Below are 16,994 nucleotides of genomic sequence, written 5' to 3'. Positions count from 1 at the left end.
TTATTCTTATTTTCCGAACTGTATTTACTTTCATCGGAGGATATTTGTGGTAAGGTGCAGCTCCTGTTGCTAATTCAATGGCTGTTATTCCAAAGCTCCAAATATCAGCCTTGAAGTCATAGCCTCTCACCTATTGCATGAAAACAAAAGGCAGACAGATTAGTTTACATTGAGATGCTGAACTCAAGGAAGCACGGAAGAAACATTTAAGTCACACAGGTACCTGTTCCATAACTTCAGGTGCCATCCAACATGGAGTACCAACAAACGTCTTTCTTACTTTGTTACGAGTAACATCTCCTCCTGTGGCTAAAAATGCACTAACACCAAAGTCTAGGAATAGAACAGACAGAAACCCTTTTAGTATTTGATTAGTTTATATTGAGGTAACTATGCTATTTTAACTTAGATTCCACATAAAATATAAAACTGTTTAAATAAAGCTGTGAAGTTAAATGTTTTCTCAGTAGGTGTAGCAATAACACTTCTATAAACTGCATAGTAAGCCAAAAGATGCCTCTTTTCTTCATGAATCATATGTATTAAAGCATACAATAGCCATGGACGCTAACAAGAGGACTACTGCTTTCAAAGTAGCTTTCTGGGTCAGTATTTCCACACACTCCACTGAGAATTTAAAGAGTATTATTTTTAGCTAGGCATCAAAGTCTCAAAAGGGGGGGGGGAGGAACCACTTGCATAATTATTTCATATTCTGCTTCAAGTTACTTATGAAGTTGCAAGATCAGAGATGGCTGTGGGAAAAACTGATTGAGATGGCCAGCGTGGGTGTAAATAAAGAAGCAATTAAGAAAACAATCCCAAAGGGATTCAGGGCTATACGGGCCATTTCCTGAAGTGTCCAGCCAAGTGCTCATGGGAAGCTCACAAGGAGGGAGCGGCAAACAGAGCAACAACAAATACCATGCAGACTTATTCACATCCTACTTTTATAGCTGTGTATGAAAAACTATCAATATTTCCAGTAGGTTATTTTGAACCTTTTCTATGACAAAAATAATTTAGATGAAGCCATGCATAGGTCACACATGTATGTTCATCACTTGACAACTATGACATCAAGGGATGGTTTGCATGTGTGAATGAGCCAAAGACTGGTATGCATTCAGCTGTGGCTCATTTAGTGTTGAGGTACAAAATCATGTACATTCATATGTGAATCAATCCCAAGTCTTCAGACATAACAGTCTGTAGTGATTTACTATCACCCAGTTCGCTCGTAACGCTAAACCAAACCATGGCTTAGTGCAGTGGAGAAAACATGTGGGGTTCCAGAGTGAAGACCACAGCCACTTTGCTCTTCTCCCAGTCCTGCTGCTGCTGTGCTACCCAAAGCTAAGCCATGGTTTGGCTTAATGCTGTGTCCAAACCCAGGCTCGTTTTTCTTGCTCCAGACAAACCATGAGCTGTAACCAAAATTTGTTCTTGGCACATGCTCATTTGCCTGGAGAAAGACAAATCATGAGTCTGGGTTAGAAGTAATGCTATGCCAAATTATGGTTTTGTCCCAGGCAGCATGACAGCAACAGGATTGGAAGAGTGAAGCAGCTGTGATATTCACTCCAGGAATCTGCCATTTACTTGTTCACACTAAACTATACTTTGGCTTAATGTTACGTGCAAATGTGCGTTTGCAGCAGCTATGATTCAATTTTAGTGTTTTGCCTCCATTTTTAAAAGAAGAGTACCAGAGACTTGTAGATTTACCTCCTTGCCCCCCCCCAAAAAAAAGAATAAGGAGCCACTTATATGTAATATTTTACTCCAATAAAAATACCCAAATACAAATTCATTTTGTACTAAATTAAGTTTAAAGGATGCTTGGTCAACCATTTTAAAAATGCTACTATGAAATATGTGCCCTTAAGAACATAAGAAGAGCCTGCTGGATCAGGCCAGTGGCCCATCTAGTCCAGCATCCTGTTCTCACAGTGGCCAACCAGGTGCCTGGGGGAAGCCCGCAAGCAGGACCCGAGTGCAAGAACACTCTCCCCTCCTGAGGCTTCCGGCAACTGGTTTTCAGAAGCATGCTGCCTCTAACTAGGGTGGCACAGCACAGCCATCATGGCTAGTAGCCATTGATAGCCCTGTCCTCCATGAATTTGTCTCATCTTCTTTTAAAGCCATCCAAGCTGGTGGCCATTACTGCATCTTGTGGGAGCAAATTCCATAGTTTAACTATGCGCTGAGTAAAGAAGTACTTCCTTTTGTCTGTCCTGAAACTTCCAACATTCAGCTTCTTTGAATGTCCACGAGTTCTAGTATTATGAGAGAGGGAGAAAAACTTTTCTCTATCCACTTCCTCAATGTCATGCATAATTTTATACACTTCTATCATGTCTCCTCTGAGCCGCCTTTTCTCTAAACTAAAAAGCCCCAAATGCTGCAACCTTTCCTCGTAAGGGAGTCGCTCCATCCCCTTGATCATTCTGGTTGCCCTCTTCTGAACCTTTTCCAACTCTATAATATCCTTTTTGAGATCCTTCATAGTCAATGTACTAATTTTGTACACTGTGAAAAAGTTTCACGAGAATTGACCTTCTGAAAATTAAATGTGTGCACAGTACCTTGTCAACATTACATATGCATCCATACTGAAATGCTGCTAAGACATGCAAGAGCACACCCATGTGTTAAGCACACATACACAAAATTACAGTTAATACAGGCAAGGTATTTAAAATTTGTGAGAATTCTGCAAGGTTTTGACCCTTTAAAACAGGGCTGGGAAACCTGTGGCCCTCCAAATGTTGTTGGATTCCAACTACCATTTTATTTTATTTCTATTTAAATATTTATATACCACACTTTTGTTTAAAAGGTCACATGGTTGTATACAACCTAAAACCAGTAATTGGCTCCAGCCAGCACTATCAATGGCCAGAAAGGGAGTTGTAAACCAACAATATCTGGAAGGCCACAGGTTTCCCAGCCCTGTTTTAAAGGGTTAAAACCTTGCAGAATCCTCACAAACTTTTGCTTTATAGTGAGCCATTAATATGAGCTATGCATCCCAAAATGCATCCTGCTATTAGACAAGGAAATAATATCATCCTTCAGAGCAAGCTTTTTATTCTCCCACAAGAGTTGGTTTAAGCCAGTAATTCTTAAATGGTCTTCAGAGGCAATTATCTTTTAATGAATTGAGCATACTACATAAATGCAAGAAGGTTGTTTTTTCAAGTATGCCCCTTAACTCTCAGGTGGGATTTGAACCAAAGTTCAGAAACGCACAAAAATGTGACAACATATGACTTCCAATCTGTACAAATTAGAACAGTTCTCTCAGTAGCTCCAATGATACCACTATGCTTTTAAATAGAGCACTTTGTCATCAAGGAACAGATTTTGTTTCATTTTAATCAACTCAGGCCACAGTGCTAAAGTCTACTTTTACCAAGCATGCAATCTCTCCACCTGCATTCTGAAGCAGGGAAGTCCCAAGAGAGATATACCACGTGACCTCTCAGACAAGCAAATGCCATAACCCTACAACAGAGAACTGACAAAGTGCTTTATTTCAAAGTGCTCCAAGCTCAAGAGAATAGGATCACCTCTTGTATCGTGTTGTGTTTAGGAGGAATCTCAAACACCTCTAAAATTCGCCATGACTTCAGAGACACAACCTTACCACATTGGGGGGCGGGGCGCAAGGAATTGTAGATGAATACCAAAGAAAGCCATGTAGTTGTCAATCACTGCATGGTTTAAAAAAAAACTTTTATAGAGTGATCTGTGTATGTGTGCATGCAATTATGTGCCAATAACTGTGAAAAAGCCTATTAACCCCAAGGAAGTACATTTAAAAAAAAAAAAAAGGTCTGTGCTTGAGGATACACATAACCTCAAAGTGCCGTGCATGCCTTTTTTGTGTCTTGTTTTCCCCAAAGATATTCACACGCAGAACTAAAACAGTAGAAGAGCAGAGGAGTTTTTTTGAGCATACAATGAAAGAAGAAAATGCAACCCTCCAGAAAGATAAAGAGCCGCTTTATCAAAATGCTCTTCATGAGACATCTATCAAAGGAACACAGTTCATTTTCAATGGATGCAGAAAACCCTTTTATCAGCGACTGCTTCTTTTAAGACTTCACTAATGAAATTGCTCTGGTTATGCAGCCAGTTCAAACTCACTGGTTCTTGGAATAAAATTACAGCAGCTTAAGCAGCTGCATTCTGAATTTTACTAAAGACACCATTCTTGCTCCCCATATTAAATGATAAGAGTTCAAGATGTAGCTAGAAATATTTGTTACGAGAAGAAAAACAAAATACTTGATTAGGATACATGGGGTTTGGGAGATGCGGGGCTTGGGGTGAAGAACTAGATCATCACACATCTCACTTTTATCAAAAGAACAGCTACAAATCCTTTATGGAGGTTACCACTATCACCACTTATTTAATGCTGTTCAAGTGTAAATAACTGCCAACACAAAATAAGTTCCCAGAATTATTCCAAACTAACACAGTTATTATTACACACAAATGCATACCTCAAGCCTATGAACTCAAAAAGAAAGAGTAGGGTGTTACATGGGAAAGGCAAAAAAGGTATCCCCAAATATATTAGGCAAACTTTGTTTCAAACTTATTTTAACCCTAGGGCAACAAATGAACAGTGAGCCCTCCTGTCACTGCTTTCCCCCTTATAAGAGAAAAGAAGCAGACCATTTGAGGTATTCCCACCAAAAATGACATTGTCATGGTAATCCTTTGGCACTAGACATATGACAATACCAATACAGTAGGGCCCCGCTTTACAGCGCTTCGCTAATACAGCGTTCTCAATTAGACGCAATTAGACTAAAGCCCCACTCATACGGCGCTTGTTCCACTTTTACTGCGGTTTTTGGACATCGCACACCATTCTATTCGATGAGTTCTGCTTTACAGCGGTTTTCACTTTACAGCGGGGGTCCTGAACGTAACCCGCTGTATGAGTGGGGCCCTACTGTACCAGGTGAGACATTTAGCATCTTCAGAGAATCTGCTTTATTTCAAAACACACACAAACAGAACTTTTAAAAATCCAAGCCTTTAAGACTGCTACATGGTTCTATGTTGTGGCAGGGTTGAAAAAATCAATGACTTTATAAAAATAAATTTTAAAAATGGATTTTTTAATTTAAATCTTTTTAACCATTTAAATCAGATTTCAAAAATTTCTTAGTAAAAAAAGAGCCTAGGATATAATGAATATTAATGATATAACTTCTAATTATATTCTATGAATATGTTAACAACAGCTTATGGAGATGGGAGACAACCTGATCAGTACTATTTTGCAAGCAGTGTACATCAAGTGCATGCACTCTCTCTCTCTCTCTCTCTCTAGGTCCTGCCTTTCTCTAAGTGCAGATAGAGAAGGTCAATGCCAGACTACCTTATCTAATTTTTTGACTGGGTAACCTCCCTGGTAGACTGTGCAAATTGTGTGGACATAATACATCTTGACTTCAGCAAAGCTTTTGACAAAGTGCTCCATGATATTCCAATTAGAAAGCTAGAGAAATGTGGACTGGATGGAAGAACTACAGTAGGGACCCACTCATACGGCTGGTTACGTTAGTGAAACCCGCCGAAAAGCAGAACTGTGTCAATAAAATGGCACCCGATGCCCAAAAAATACCATAAAAGCGAAACATGTGCCATATGAGTGGGGCCTTAGTCTAATTGAAAGCCGTCATATTAGCGGAACACCGAAAAGCGGGGCCCTACTGAATCAGGTAGATCTACAGCTGGTTACAGAATAATATTCAAAGAGCACTTATCAATGGTTCCTTCTCAAACTGGAGGGAGGTAATGAGTGGAATACCGCAGGGTCAGTCCTGGGCCCAGTGCTCTTCAATATTTTTATTAATGACTTGGATGACGAGGTGCAGAGAATGCTTATCAAATTTAAGGATGATACAAAATTGGGAGGGATATCTAATACCCTGGAGGACAGAAATAAAATTCAAAGTGATCTTGATAGGCTGGAGCATTGAGCTGGAAAGAACAGAATGAAATTTAACAGGGATAAGTGCAACGTTCTATACCTAGGAAAAAGAAACCAAATGCACAGTTATAAGATGGGGTATATTTGGCTCAGCAATACTACATGCAAGAAGGATCTTGAGATTGTTGTTGTTCACAAGCTGAATATGAGCCGTGTGATGTGGCTGCAAAAAAGGCAAATGCTATTTAGGCTGCATTAACAGAAGTATGGTTTCCAAATCACATGAAGTATTAGTTTCTCTCTGTTCAGCTCTGGTTAGGCCTCATCTTGAGTTCTGGAAACTGCACTTTGAGAAGGATGCAGACAAACTGGAATGGGTTCAGAGGAGGGCAATAAGGATGATCAGGGGGATGGTAATACAGCCCTATGAGGACAGACTGAAAGATCTGGGCATGTTTAGCCTTGAGAAGAGAAGACGGAGGGGAGATATGAGAGCACTCTTCAAGGATTTGCAAAATTGTCACACAGGTGAGGGCCAGGATTTCTTCTTGATTATCCCAGAGTGCAGGACATGGAATAATGGGCTTAAGTTACAGGAAGCCAGATTTCAGCTGAACATTAGGGAAAACTTCCTAACTGTTAGAGTGGTATGACAATAAATTGAGGTGATGGGCTCTCCAACACTGGAGGCATTCAAGAGGCAGCTGGACAGTCACCTGTCGGGTATGCTTTAACTTGGATTCCTGCATTCAGCAGGGGGTTGGACTTGATGGCCTTATAGTCCCCTTCCAACTCTATGATTCTATGATTCCATGAATAGAGAATTTGGGAGATGGAGTAGATCTGAACAAGGCTGAGACCACTCAAGCAGTAATCCAGCTCTTAACAGCAGTAGCTCTTCTGCAGGTGTAGAGAGATTTTTTTCTTCCTTTGGACTAATTAATTCTAAATTGAAAAATAAGTTGGGAACTGAAAAAGCAGGAAAGCTTGTATTTCTCTTCCAGACAATGAGCAAGGAAAACAAAAGTGAAGAAGACCGAGTTAACTGTACCACCCAAAACTGCCTAATTTTTATTTTTTAAAGAACTTTACATTTATCTAAACATGGAAATAGTAAACCATTTAAAAATCTATGTGCATGTTTTATTAATGTTGTTGTTTGTTGAAGAAGAAAACAAACCAGAAGAATAAACAATCTTATTAGTACAATTTAAAAGCCTGCTTGGTGGAGCGATTCTGGCACATCACGACAAAAATATCATGATTAATTGAACGGGTGGAGCTGGTTCATCTCCTGAATGACTTCAGAAGTTCATTCTGCTCTAGTACTAAAATGACCAAATTATCATATCATTTTTTGATGAAAATTAATCTGAAAACAATTTAGAATAATTGCTTAGTGTGTACCTATCGTCTAACAAAACCTACATCTCTGAATATGTATTAAGGTTATATTAAACAATAATGTACTTCTACTAAAAATGATTAAATAGAATCTTCCTCACTAGTGATTTAAACCATTAAAATTGAGTCCTTCAGAGAAGTGATTTAAATCAAATCAACCCTGTGTCATAGAGCAACATCTGGTGAAGGCACAGAACCAGGAATTAGAATGCAGATAACAAGATTTCCATTGTTCTGGAGGTGTGGCTTCAGCAGCTTGCCAAAGACTCTTTAAGACTACCTGTCTAGCAAAGCAAAACTATTCAAACGCATGCACAGCAATGTACATCCTTTTAAAAAAAGGCACAGAACTCCTTTTTCCTTAGTGCAATTGTTAAATTGTAAACAACATGCCAAGGTGCGAGCACAAACCATCCTTACTGTGGAACACTGATCACAGGAATGGATCAGTAGCCACAGTGAATTATCTTCATCAAAATATTTCACCCAGTAACACACAAAAAGAGGTATAAATTTGAATGCCAAGTAGAACCATGGATCATACTAAAGATACATGCTTCCACTTACATAGCCTTCAGTACACTAAAAAGCTCTTTACTACAGTCCACCAGCATTTACAATAAACCTGCAAACACCAATACTATCTCCACACCGCAGAAGGGGGAGGGGGAGTAGCTTGCCTAAGGCCCTCTAGTAAGTTCATGGCATAGTTGAAATTTGAGCTGAGGACTTGCCAGCGCATGCTCTTAACCAATATTCCTGCATAAGGCTCTACACTTTGCAAAGGTTAAGCAACACATCCCACAGGGTTTTTTTATTATTATTAAGTACACCAAATGCTTCAGCCTGCAGCTCGTCACAAATGAATACCATACTCTTCAATCTGGTTACATTCTCAAAGACTAAAATTCACATTTCAGATTCTCCATATACATTTTGAAGCTTTGATGTTAACAATTATTACCTGCTATTTGTACTGAGCCATCTTCCCCCAGAAGGATATTGCCAGCTTTTAAATCCCTATAAAAATGAATGAATGAATAGAAAGCATTTCAGTTCTGGTAAACGAGGACATGATTGCACTCAATGGAATTTTTGTTGAGAAACATGCCACGGGATAAATTAAAAGCTACTCAAATCGTAGTGATTATATAATCTTCTCATTAATAGCAAAATTGCCACTTTTAAAATGAAATTTCAAAGAAATGGATATTATTCCACACACTGAAAGTTTATCTTGTAAATCACATCCTAGGCTGGAAGTCTCTGAAGTTCTTCAGATCACAACATAAAGCTTCCTCACATCTCAACTCAGTCTCTTCACACTTCTCCCACCCCCCACCCCATTAAATTTGTAAACAAGGTAAGGTAGGATGAGAGCCAAACTGAAACATCAGTACTTCCTGGCTCCCAGCCTCATAACATTTTCTTTTCTCTCCCTGCCAAAGCATCAAATTATGGGGACCAATCAAAAACAAGGAGGCAAATCATGAAAGAGAAATTGTGCTGCATCTACACACATCACATGCTTGTACCTGTGAATTTGCCCATTCCTGTGTAAATAATCTAAGCCTTCCAAAACTTCTTTAAGAATTGTTGCTATTATTGATTCTTCAAGGACACCACTCTTGTGCTCTCCTCTGTTGACAACATATTTTATTATATCCAGCATGGAGCCTAGAATTTAAAAAAATATACATATTGTAGAATAAAAAGGGAAATATTCTTTTTAGGAATCATCTTGCAATTAAGGGTTAATGATGTATAATTAAGTTTTTCTTTTTCAATCTAACCTTCATATGCATTCAGAGACCTTCAATAGGTAAAGCTGTGCTGATTGTTGCCTCGCTGATATTTTGGTATAGAAGTTATGCTTTCAGGAGGGCCAAAATCTGTTTCATGTTTGAACACAAACCTAGTAATATATTTTCGCTATCCATCTGGCAATTGCTTCATTATAATTTCCACACACACACCCCTTGAAAACTAGGGCCCCTTCTTCCTAGGAAACGATCTGAGCCAAATTGTATAGCGAGTTAAGATATTATGACACTATGTAATCAGATTTAGTAACCTCACAAAATCATAAAGCCAATTCTGAGTAAGGGGTTCAGCACTGCTCTCCCTCTGGAGCAGGGAATACTTTTGCCTTCTCAGGATCCCATTTCCAAAAACCAATGAAGGATGTGGTACTTTTCACAATTGACAAAAACTTTCAAAACACACACACACACATTTATACCTCAGACCTACCAATATGTAGCCAATTTCTAAAGAAAACTATTTGCACGGCTTTAAATATTTACACCACATATACCAAGCTGATAATATTTATTGAATATTTTCAGATATATGCTAGTATAAAAGCAATTTTGAAGGTGAGGAAGAAGAAAAAATAGAAAGATCCAATGAAGAAATTCAGTACTTTACTTCAGTGCTTAAGGTCATAAATTTATTAGGTAAAAGGTAATACAATAGGGCCCCACTCATACGGCAGGTTAGGTTCCAGACCCCTGCCAAAAAGTGGATCAGCTGTAGCACAGGGGTCTGGAACCTAACCTGCTGATTGCACTGGAGGAGGAGGAGATCAGCTGTAGCGTGCTACAGCTGATCTCCTCCTCCTCTGGTGGGATCAGCTGTAGTGCGGGGCTCTGATCGCCCTGGAGAAGATCAGCTGTAGCAAGCTACAGCTGATCTTCCCCTCCTCCGGCGGGATCAGCTATAGCGCGGGGGTCTGATAGCACAGGAGGAGGAGAAGATCAGCTGGCATGCACTGCAGCTGATCTTCCCCTCCTCTGGTGAGATCAGCTGTAGCACGGGGCTCTGATCGCCCTGGAGAAGATCAGCTGTAGCTTGCTACAGCTGATCTTCCCCTCCTCCGGCGGGATCAGCTGTAGCACATGGGCCTGGAACCTAACTCGCTGATCACACCGGAGGAGAAGAAGATCAGCTGTAGCACGGGAGTCTGGAACCTAACCCGCTGATCACGCTGGAGGAGGAGAAGATCAGCTGTAGCACGGGGTCTGATAGCACAGGAGGAGGAGAAGATCAGCTGGAGTGCGCTGCAGCTGATCTTCCCCTCCTCTGGTGAGATCAGCTGGAGAACGGGGAGCTCCAGCCCCCGCTCCAGGTGATCGCCCCACTGGTGCTGTATTAGCGGGGTGCCGAGAAGCAGGGCCCTACTATACCAATATTTCACTGCATCACCTTAGAAATAATACACAGACTTACCTCCACTTAGCAGTTTCATAACCAACCAGAGCTCATCCTTGACCACAAAAGATGTATAGTATGTAACTATGTTGGGATGGTTGCATTGACTCATTGCTTGAATTTCTTTCTATAAGAAAAATACAGCATAGTATTCTGGCAAGAAAACATAAAATGTGCTATAGAAGATGCTCTAGCTATGCAACCAAAGGGAGGCTTTATTTTGCAGAGAAAGGGAACTCAACTATTGTTCTAGAATTGACATATTTTAAGAACTAGCAATTCCTACTTGCAGCTTTCAGGAAGGAAAAATATGGCTTAGATTATATGGGTGATATTAATATCAGTCCTACTCACAGCAGACCCATTGAAATCAATGTACCTAACGCTTAAAGGATTATATTATGTAGTTGCTGGGTTGTGAGAGTTTCTTAAGAGGCAGAGAAATGTGGTGATTTAGTATGGAGTTTCCGTTTAAGTCTTCCTTTAAGACAGCTGGGAGTAATAACCAGCTGAAGGAGTCAGCCTATTGAAAGAGATGGGGAGAAACAGCTGGAATTGCTAGGCCTAGGCATACCTGTCAGTTTTGTTACAGTTGTTACTTCTTACTTTAGCATAAATCATTTGTGATTTACTTCTGCCTTCATTCTCAGTCACATTTCTTTTTAATAGACCGAGGGAGGGGTTCATATATAAAAGGTTAAATGTATGTGTTCCTTCGCTGCTGCCTCTTTTTTTTTTTCTCAAGCCTGAAGTGTGGGGGCAGGGGGAAAAGAGAGACAGACAGAAAAGCAAACTCATTCAGTAAGGAAGGAAACAAGTTGTTCACACAGCTTCAGCAGAAACCTTCTGACATCTCTATTTAGATATCCGCCCATATAGCAGGGCAGGCAGTTCCAGTTAACAAATCTGGCAAGAAAGTCAGATGAAACAGGATGCACAAGTATTCTGAAGATTTAGCAAACGAAAAAAAACCAAACTCTGCTCATCCAAAGGTACTGGAAGAAAGTGAGAATTTCTGGTTCAACAAGGAGGCAGATAGTAGTAAGGCATGGGCCACAGTACTGGCTTCCTGGAGCTTACAGGCACATTGAAATGTCACACATACAACACAACAGGGCATCAAAAAACCAAAGTCAAAAGAAACGCATCCTGTCACAGGACCTGGCTTAGTAGAAACTCACTGAAATGATTTTTTAAAAAATATATATTTTTATTGTATTTTATAACCTCTCATACAAACCAGGTTAACAACAAGAATAGAACAAAACCGTAATTATCCAGAGAAGAGAGAGGGGAAAAAAGGAGGGAGGAGGATCTCCATAAACACTGAATAACAAAATGTCCAGGGATACGGTACTTTAACACCATAGCCCAATGATATCCCCACAGTGCATCTCCTCCAAGAAAACCATCACATCTGAATCACACCAGTCCAGAAGGCCGACTGTGCCCCATTGGATTTATACAAACACTTATCACTGCTGGAATATTGTAAGAGCAGCCACCACGTACATTCAAAAGTGTACTTTACAAGGAGTCGCTCCATAAGAGCAAGATGCCAAACCTTTTGCCACCAATTTTCTTTTGTAAGAGGCAAAGTAGAGCATGCCGGGGGGGTGGGGAGGGGAGGAATCATAAGCAAGTAACTTTCATATTGAAATGTAACAATTCTAAACAGGCCCTACACTTGCTTCACTTCACTGTAATAAAGACTGGCAGTTGAAGAGCAATGGAATATTACTATTTCAACAAATAGGGCTTGTAGTGCTCTACTTTTCCTCAAAGATAGAGGAAAGTGGGGAAATCAAACAAAAATGCCCACATATTTTTATTCAGACATCCCCTATTCTTTTGCAAGATGTCAGATCAGAAACAAGCAGACAACAATTAATGTGAATCCATAGAGCTGCATAAATTCATATACACAGATTATTGAAGCTACAGACTACTCATGCAAAAAGCTAGCCTGGACCTGAAGGATGTCAACAACTAGAGGCTGGTTACAAACTATCCCCTTCTTTGGCAATGTATTTGCTGTCTTGATGACATGGGTTTTCTAGATCTACTTCAATGGGAATTTAGGCCTGGTTTTTTAACAGAAGCATCTCTGGTTGCCTTGGGATGTCCTTTGCTGAGAGTAAGACGGGGGATACTCTTTGACCTCTCAGTGACTTTCAGTATCTTCAGCCATGGTATCCTTCTAGCGGTTCTGCTTCCAGAAGATAGTGCTAAGGGATTATTGCTTTACCTCATGACAAGTATACTACGGGATACCACAGGGCTCCACTGTATTACCTATGTTGTTTAATATCAACAGGAAACCACTGGGGGAGCTGTCTAGAGATGTGCACCAAGTGTCACCAATATGCAGATGGCCGCAAGTTTTACATCACCTTTTCTTCAAATCCAGTGGGACAACAGGTGTTCCAGACTAGTGCTTGGGCTCAGTAATGGACCAGATGATTACTAATAACCAAGGTTCAATTCAGAAAAGGTGGAGATACCATTGGCAGGTGGCTCATCTTCCCAGTTAAGTGGCTTTCAAGTGGAGCTACTCTCCCCTTAAAGATTCAGGTTTATAGTTTGAGGGTGCTTTTAGGTCCATCATTGTCCCTTGAGGCACCATTGCTCTGAGCACCATTCATCAGCCTCAGGTGATCTACCAATCATCTGGTCAGAGACACACTTGCTGAATAACCTGGCTGGATTACTGCAATGCATTATATGTGGGGCTGCCTTTGAAAATTGCCTGCCAACTTCAGCTAGTCCAAAATACGGCAGGGATATTATTAACAGGGACTGCTTTGTCATCTACACTGACCTTTCAGGCCCACTTCAAAGTGATGGTATGAACTTTCAAAGTCCTAACAGCTTGGGGGCCAGGGGACCTGAAGGATCCTCTCCTCTCATATATACCTGTCTGATCCTCCAAAAATCTTAAATCAGAGGCCCTTCACAATGTGCCCCAACCTACTGAGATTAGGAGGGTTGCTTCTAGAGACAGAACCTTCTTGGTGCTAGTGATGGCCCATCTGCAAAATGCTCTCTGCAGAGAGGCTTGCCTGGCACCTACGTTAAGCTCTTTTTGGCACCAGGTGAACACCTTTTATTCTCCTAATTTCAGTTCCAGTACATTTAGATCTGGGCATAAATGACACCCTCTCTCTGCTATTTTTAGGGTTTTTTAAAAAAGTTTTATGCTGGTCCGTTTTTGTGTTTTGATTATGCTCTATGCGCCTTCTGTGTTTTTATGATATTTGTCTAAAGACAAATTTATGGACTGCACTGCATTTGTATATTTTATCGATCTCTTAAGCCCACTAGGGCAGTGTTCTTCAATTTGGATCCCCAGATGTTGTTGGACAACAACTCCCATCAACCCCAGCCAGCTTAGCCAATGGCCAAGGATGATGAGAGTTGAGTCCAACAACGTATGGTGACCCAAAGCCAAAGAACAGTGCCCTAGGACATTTTGGTCGATAGGCAGTCTAGAAATGGAACAAACACACACACCTCTGAAAGCTGCACACAGACATATAAACTCATGTAATACTAAAAATAATTTCCAAACAAAAGTCTCAAAAATCAGGTTTAAACACACAGGAATAGTTTCTGCAACCAGAATTCAATGTCTTATTAAAACTGAGACAAAGAGAATAAATTGTTAAAAATATGCATTCATTACAGATGTCAGCAAATCTATGTGGCCTTTTCCTGATCAGGGGAAAGCATTTTAGTTGATGCATCCAGATGCTAGCAAAATCTTTCCAGATTATGGCTCTCCAAATGTTGCTGGACTACAACTCACATAATCTCTGCCCATTAACCAGGCTGGATGGGGCTGTTGGGAGTTGCAGTACAGCATCATCTGGAGGACTACAGGTTAGCCATCCCTCTATTAAACTATGGCGCGCTGCAACATGAACAAGCCTAGCCTCTTCCCAGGCTCACACATTGCCTCCCTCCTCCTCCTGCATGGCTGAGGTGTTTGGAAGCTTTTGGCTCTTAACTGCAGCTGCCTTTGTCATTTGAACCAGGAATACTGTTTTAACACTAGCTACAGTTACTGTAAATAAACCAGCATCAGAAACCATGGATTGAAGGTGGCTTGTTTTGTATGAAATCATAGTTAGCGTTAACCACTGTTTTTTGACAAGTTGTCAGGAGCAGCAATCAAGTAAAAGTGAAAGCAAATGCTTCCGAACTCCTCCTTCCGGCTGCATGGGTGAAGGAGAAGAGGGAACTGCTTGGGCTCATTTAAATCACATGGCTAAACCATGGTTTAGCATAACATTGGAACACAACCATCATGGGATATGGTTTCAGTCTGTTTTTTCCCCCCAAATAGACATTTTAAAAATGGTTACCAGCGCCAAGTCCCCAGGATGAAGCATAAGAAAGAATGTAATAAGAGATCTATTGTGCAGAAAAGCCAGGATACAGCTGTTGCAGCAATACTTCCCTACCACAACTGTGGACATAAGCTGCATTTTCTTTGCCCCTTGTGATTCAGAGTGCCTGTTTTCACTCTTAAAAAAAATATGTCTCACATTTTCACACTCTGCTTTCCCAATACAGAAGCCTAAGGCAGGTGGTAATTCATAGAGAAAAGGAAAACCAAGAGCCCTTTAATCATTCATTTGAGCAAGGGAAAATAAGGCCATATGGAGTCAGTGTTCTCACAGCAGCCACGTGAATGATACTTCATTATGCTCTGTACACTTCCCAGTATCAGTTTTAATTCTTGGCAGAATGTGAGCTCCTGTAACAAAGGTGCTAACACATCCCCAGCAGGAAAAAGAAAAAGAAAAACACTAGAGGGACATATTTAGATAAGAAAGGAAAGTAAATAGATCTTTATTTGCAATCCCTTTTAATGTTATTAATTGAAACCATTCTTCAGCAAGAATTAAAAGAGGGCAGTGATTTGGGTCTTTCAAATGGAACAGAAGTAGTGACAAGCTATTGGGGGAGTGGGGGGGAAGACACCCACAGGACAGAAATCCATGCTCTTTCATTGGACCTTTGAATTGCACTATTTCAGTTTTTATGAACATTGTTCAACCATTACAGATTCTAGTGTGTACAAGTATGTATCTTCTTCAGCTCAGTTTACTTACAAGCAGCTCATCCATACTGGTCTGGCATTTTTCCAAGTTGATCCTTTTTATTGCTACGCGTTCTTGCCTGGGTTTGCATAGTGCTGCTTGGACTACAGCTGTAGCGCCGCTACCTGGAAGAGACAGAACAAAAACACATGTTGAAAGCTACCTGTCACTGCAGAACTTTTTAAAACTGTAGGCTGTGAAAGCCTGGGGTCCCACAGGAGCTCATCAGGTACTTCTTCAATTCTAAAATCAGCAATGGCGGTCAACGGGCCCCTGAAAAAGACAGCATGCCCATCATTCCTTTCCCCCACCCCATCACTTGCAATGCACAGCCACACGGAGCACAGCATGTGTCCTCTTGTCCATTGTCAGCTGCTGTACTTGGAAATGGGGCAAACCAGAACTGGAGCTAGGTTGAATATGGAGCTAGAGGTGCCTATGGGAGCCCAACACAGAGCTGTTACCCCAGCAGAGAGCAGGGCAACTCCTCTCCCTACCTGGTTATCTGCTGGGCCCCTGGGCCCAACGGGTCCTTCTCTGCCTTCTCCCTCCTATCAACTGAACTGAAAGCCTCTGGCTGCCAGCGGAGCCCTCCTCCACTTGCTCTGGTCAAAAGGAGAGAGTCTGAGAACAAGTCAAGTGTGTAGGGTCATCAGGGGAGCCAAGCAAGGTCTCTTTGGGGCTGGGAAACTTGGGCTGCTTGGGCACTTCACAGGTCCCTGGCTGTGCTGGAGGTTTCAGCAGAGTCTTCCTCCTCTTCATTGGAAGAGTTCCTCCAGAGTTATGGTTGGGCAGGATTCTAAGAACTCTATGAGGAAAGCAAACAGTCCACTGGTAGGTCTATTTCTGGTGGCCCAACAACAACTACTACTTAGATTGCCGTTCACCCAAAGGTCCCAGGGCAAGTCACAACAGTTTTATAACACATAATTAAAAACAGTTAAAAACAACCTAAAAATCATATGACAGAAATAGAGTGGGTCCTAAAAATATACATCTCAGGTATCAAAAGCCAGGGTAAAGAGGTGCATCTTCAGCATTCGCTGAAAGGTCTACAGCGAAGTTGCCAGACATACCACTGTGGGGAAAAGTTCCACAACACAGGGGTTGCCACATAGAATGCACTCTCCTAGGCTGTCCCCCCAAGTTTCTGAAGGCAGTGGAACTACCAAAAGGGTCCCCCTCTGCTGATCTCAACATCTAAGAGGGTCTGGAGGACAGGAGGTGGTATTTCAGGTAAGTAGTTGTTATTTTGGAAATTAAAAGAAAGTTGTTCTGGCCTACCAAAGCACTGACATTCTTAAGTT

At 41.0% G+C, this 16,994-nt stretch overlaps 1 protein-coding gene across 2 annotated transcripts in view; it reads right to left on the bottom strand.

Annotated features, from left to right (window-relative positions):
- The window catches only part of STK39 (serine/threonine kinase 39), a 172,269-nt gene that overhangs the window by 81,134 nt on the left and 74,141 nt on the right, over nt 1-16,994 (bottom strand). For both annotated transcript variants that reach the window (XR_009760478.1, XM_061608579.1), the window contains exons 2-7: nt 15,700-15,812; nt 10,598-10,706; nt 8,902-9,043; nt 8,331-8,386; nt 224-333; nt 29-130 (exon numbers count right to left, since the gene is read on the bottom strand). Coding sequence is in view for 1 of the 2 variants with exons in the window: in XM_061608579.1 (XP_061464563.1) it covers nt 29-130; nt 224-333; nt 8,331-8,386; nt 8,902-9,043; nt 10,598-10,706; nt 15,700-15,812 (632 nt within the window). In the remaining variant the exon portion in view is untranslated. The remainder of the gene's footprint in view (nt 1-28; nt 131-223; nt 334-8,330; nt 8,387-8,901; nt 9,044-10,597; nt 10,707-15,699; nt 15,813-16,994) is intronic.

The sequence above is a fragment of the Rhineura floridana genome, chromosome 2, assembly GCF_030035675.1.
Source record: "Rhineura floridana isolate rRhiFlo1 chromosome 2, rRhiFlo1.hap2, whole genome shotgun sequence".
NCBI lineage: Eukaryota > Metazoa > Chordata > Lepidosauria > Squamata > Rhineuridae > Rhineura > Rhineura floridana.
Note: the sequence above shows the minus strand (reverse complement) of the source record. Positions and strands in the feature narration are given on the sequence as shown.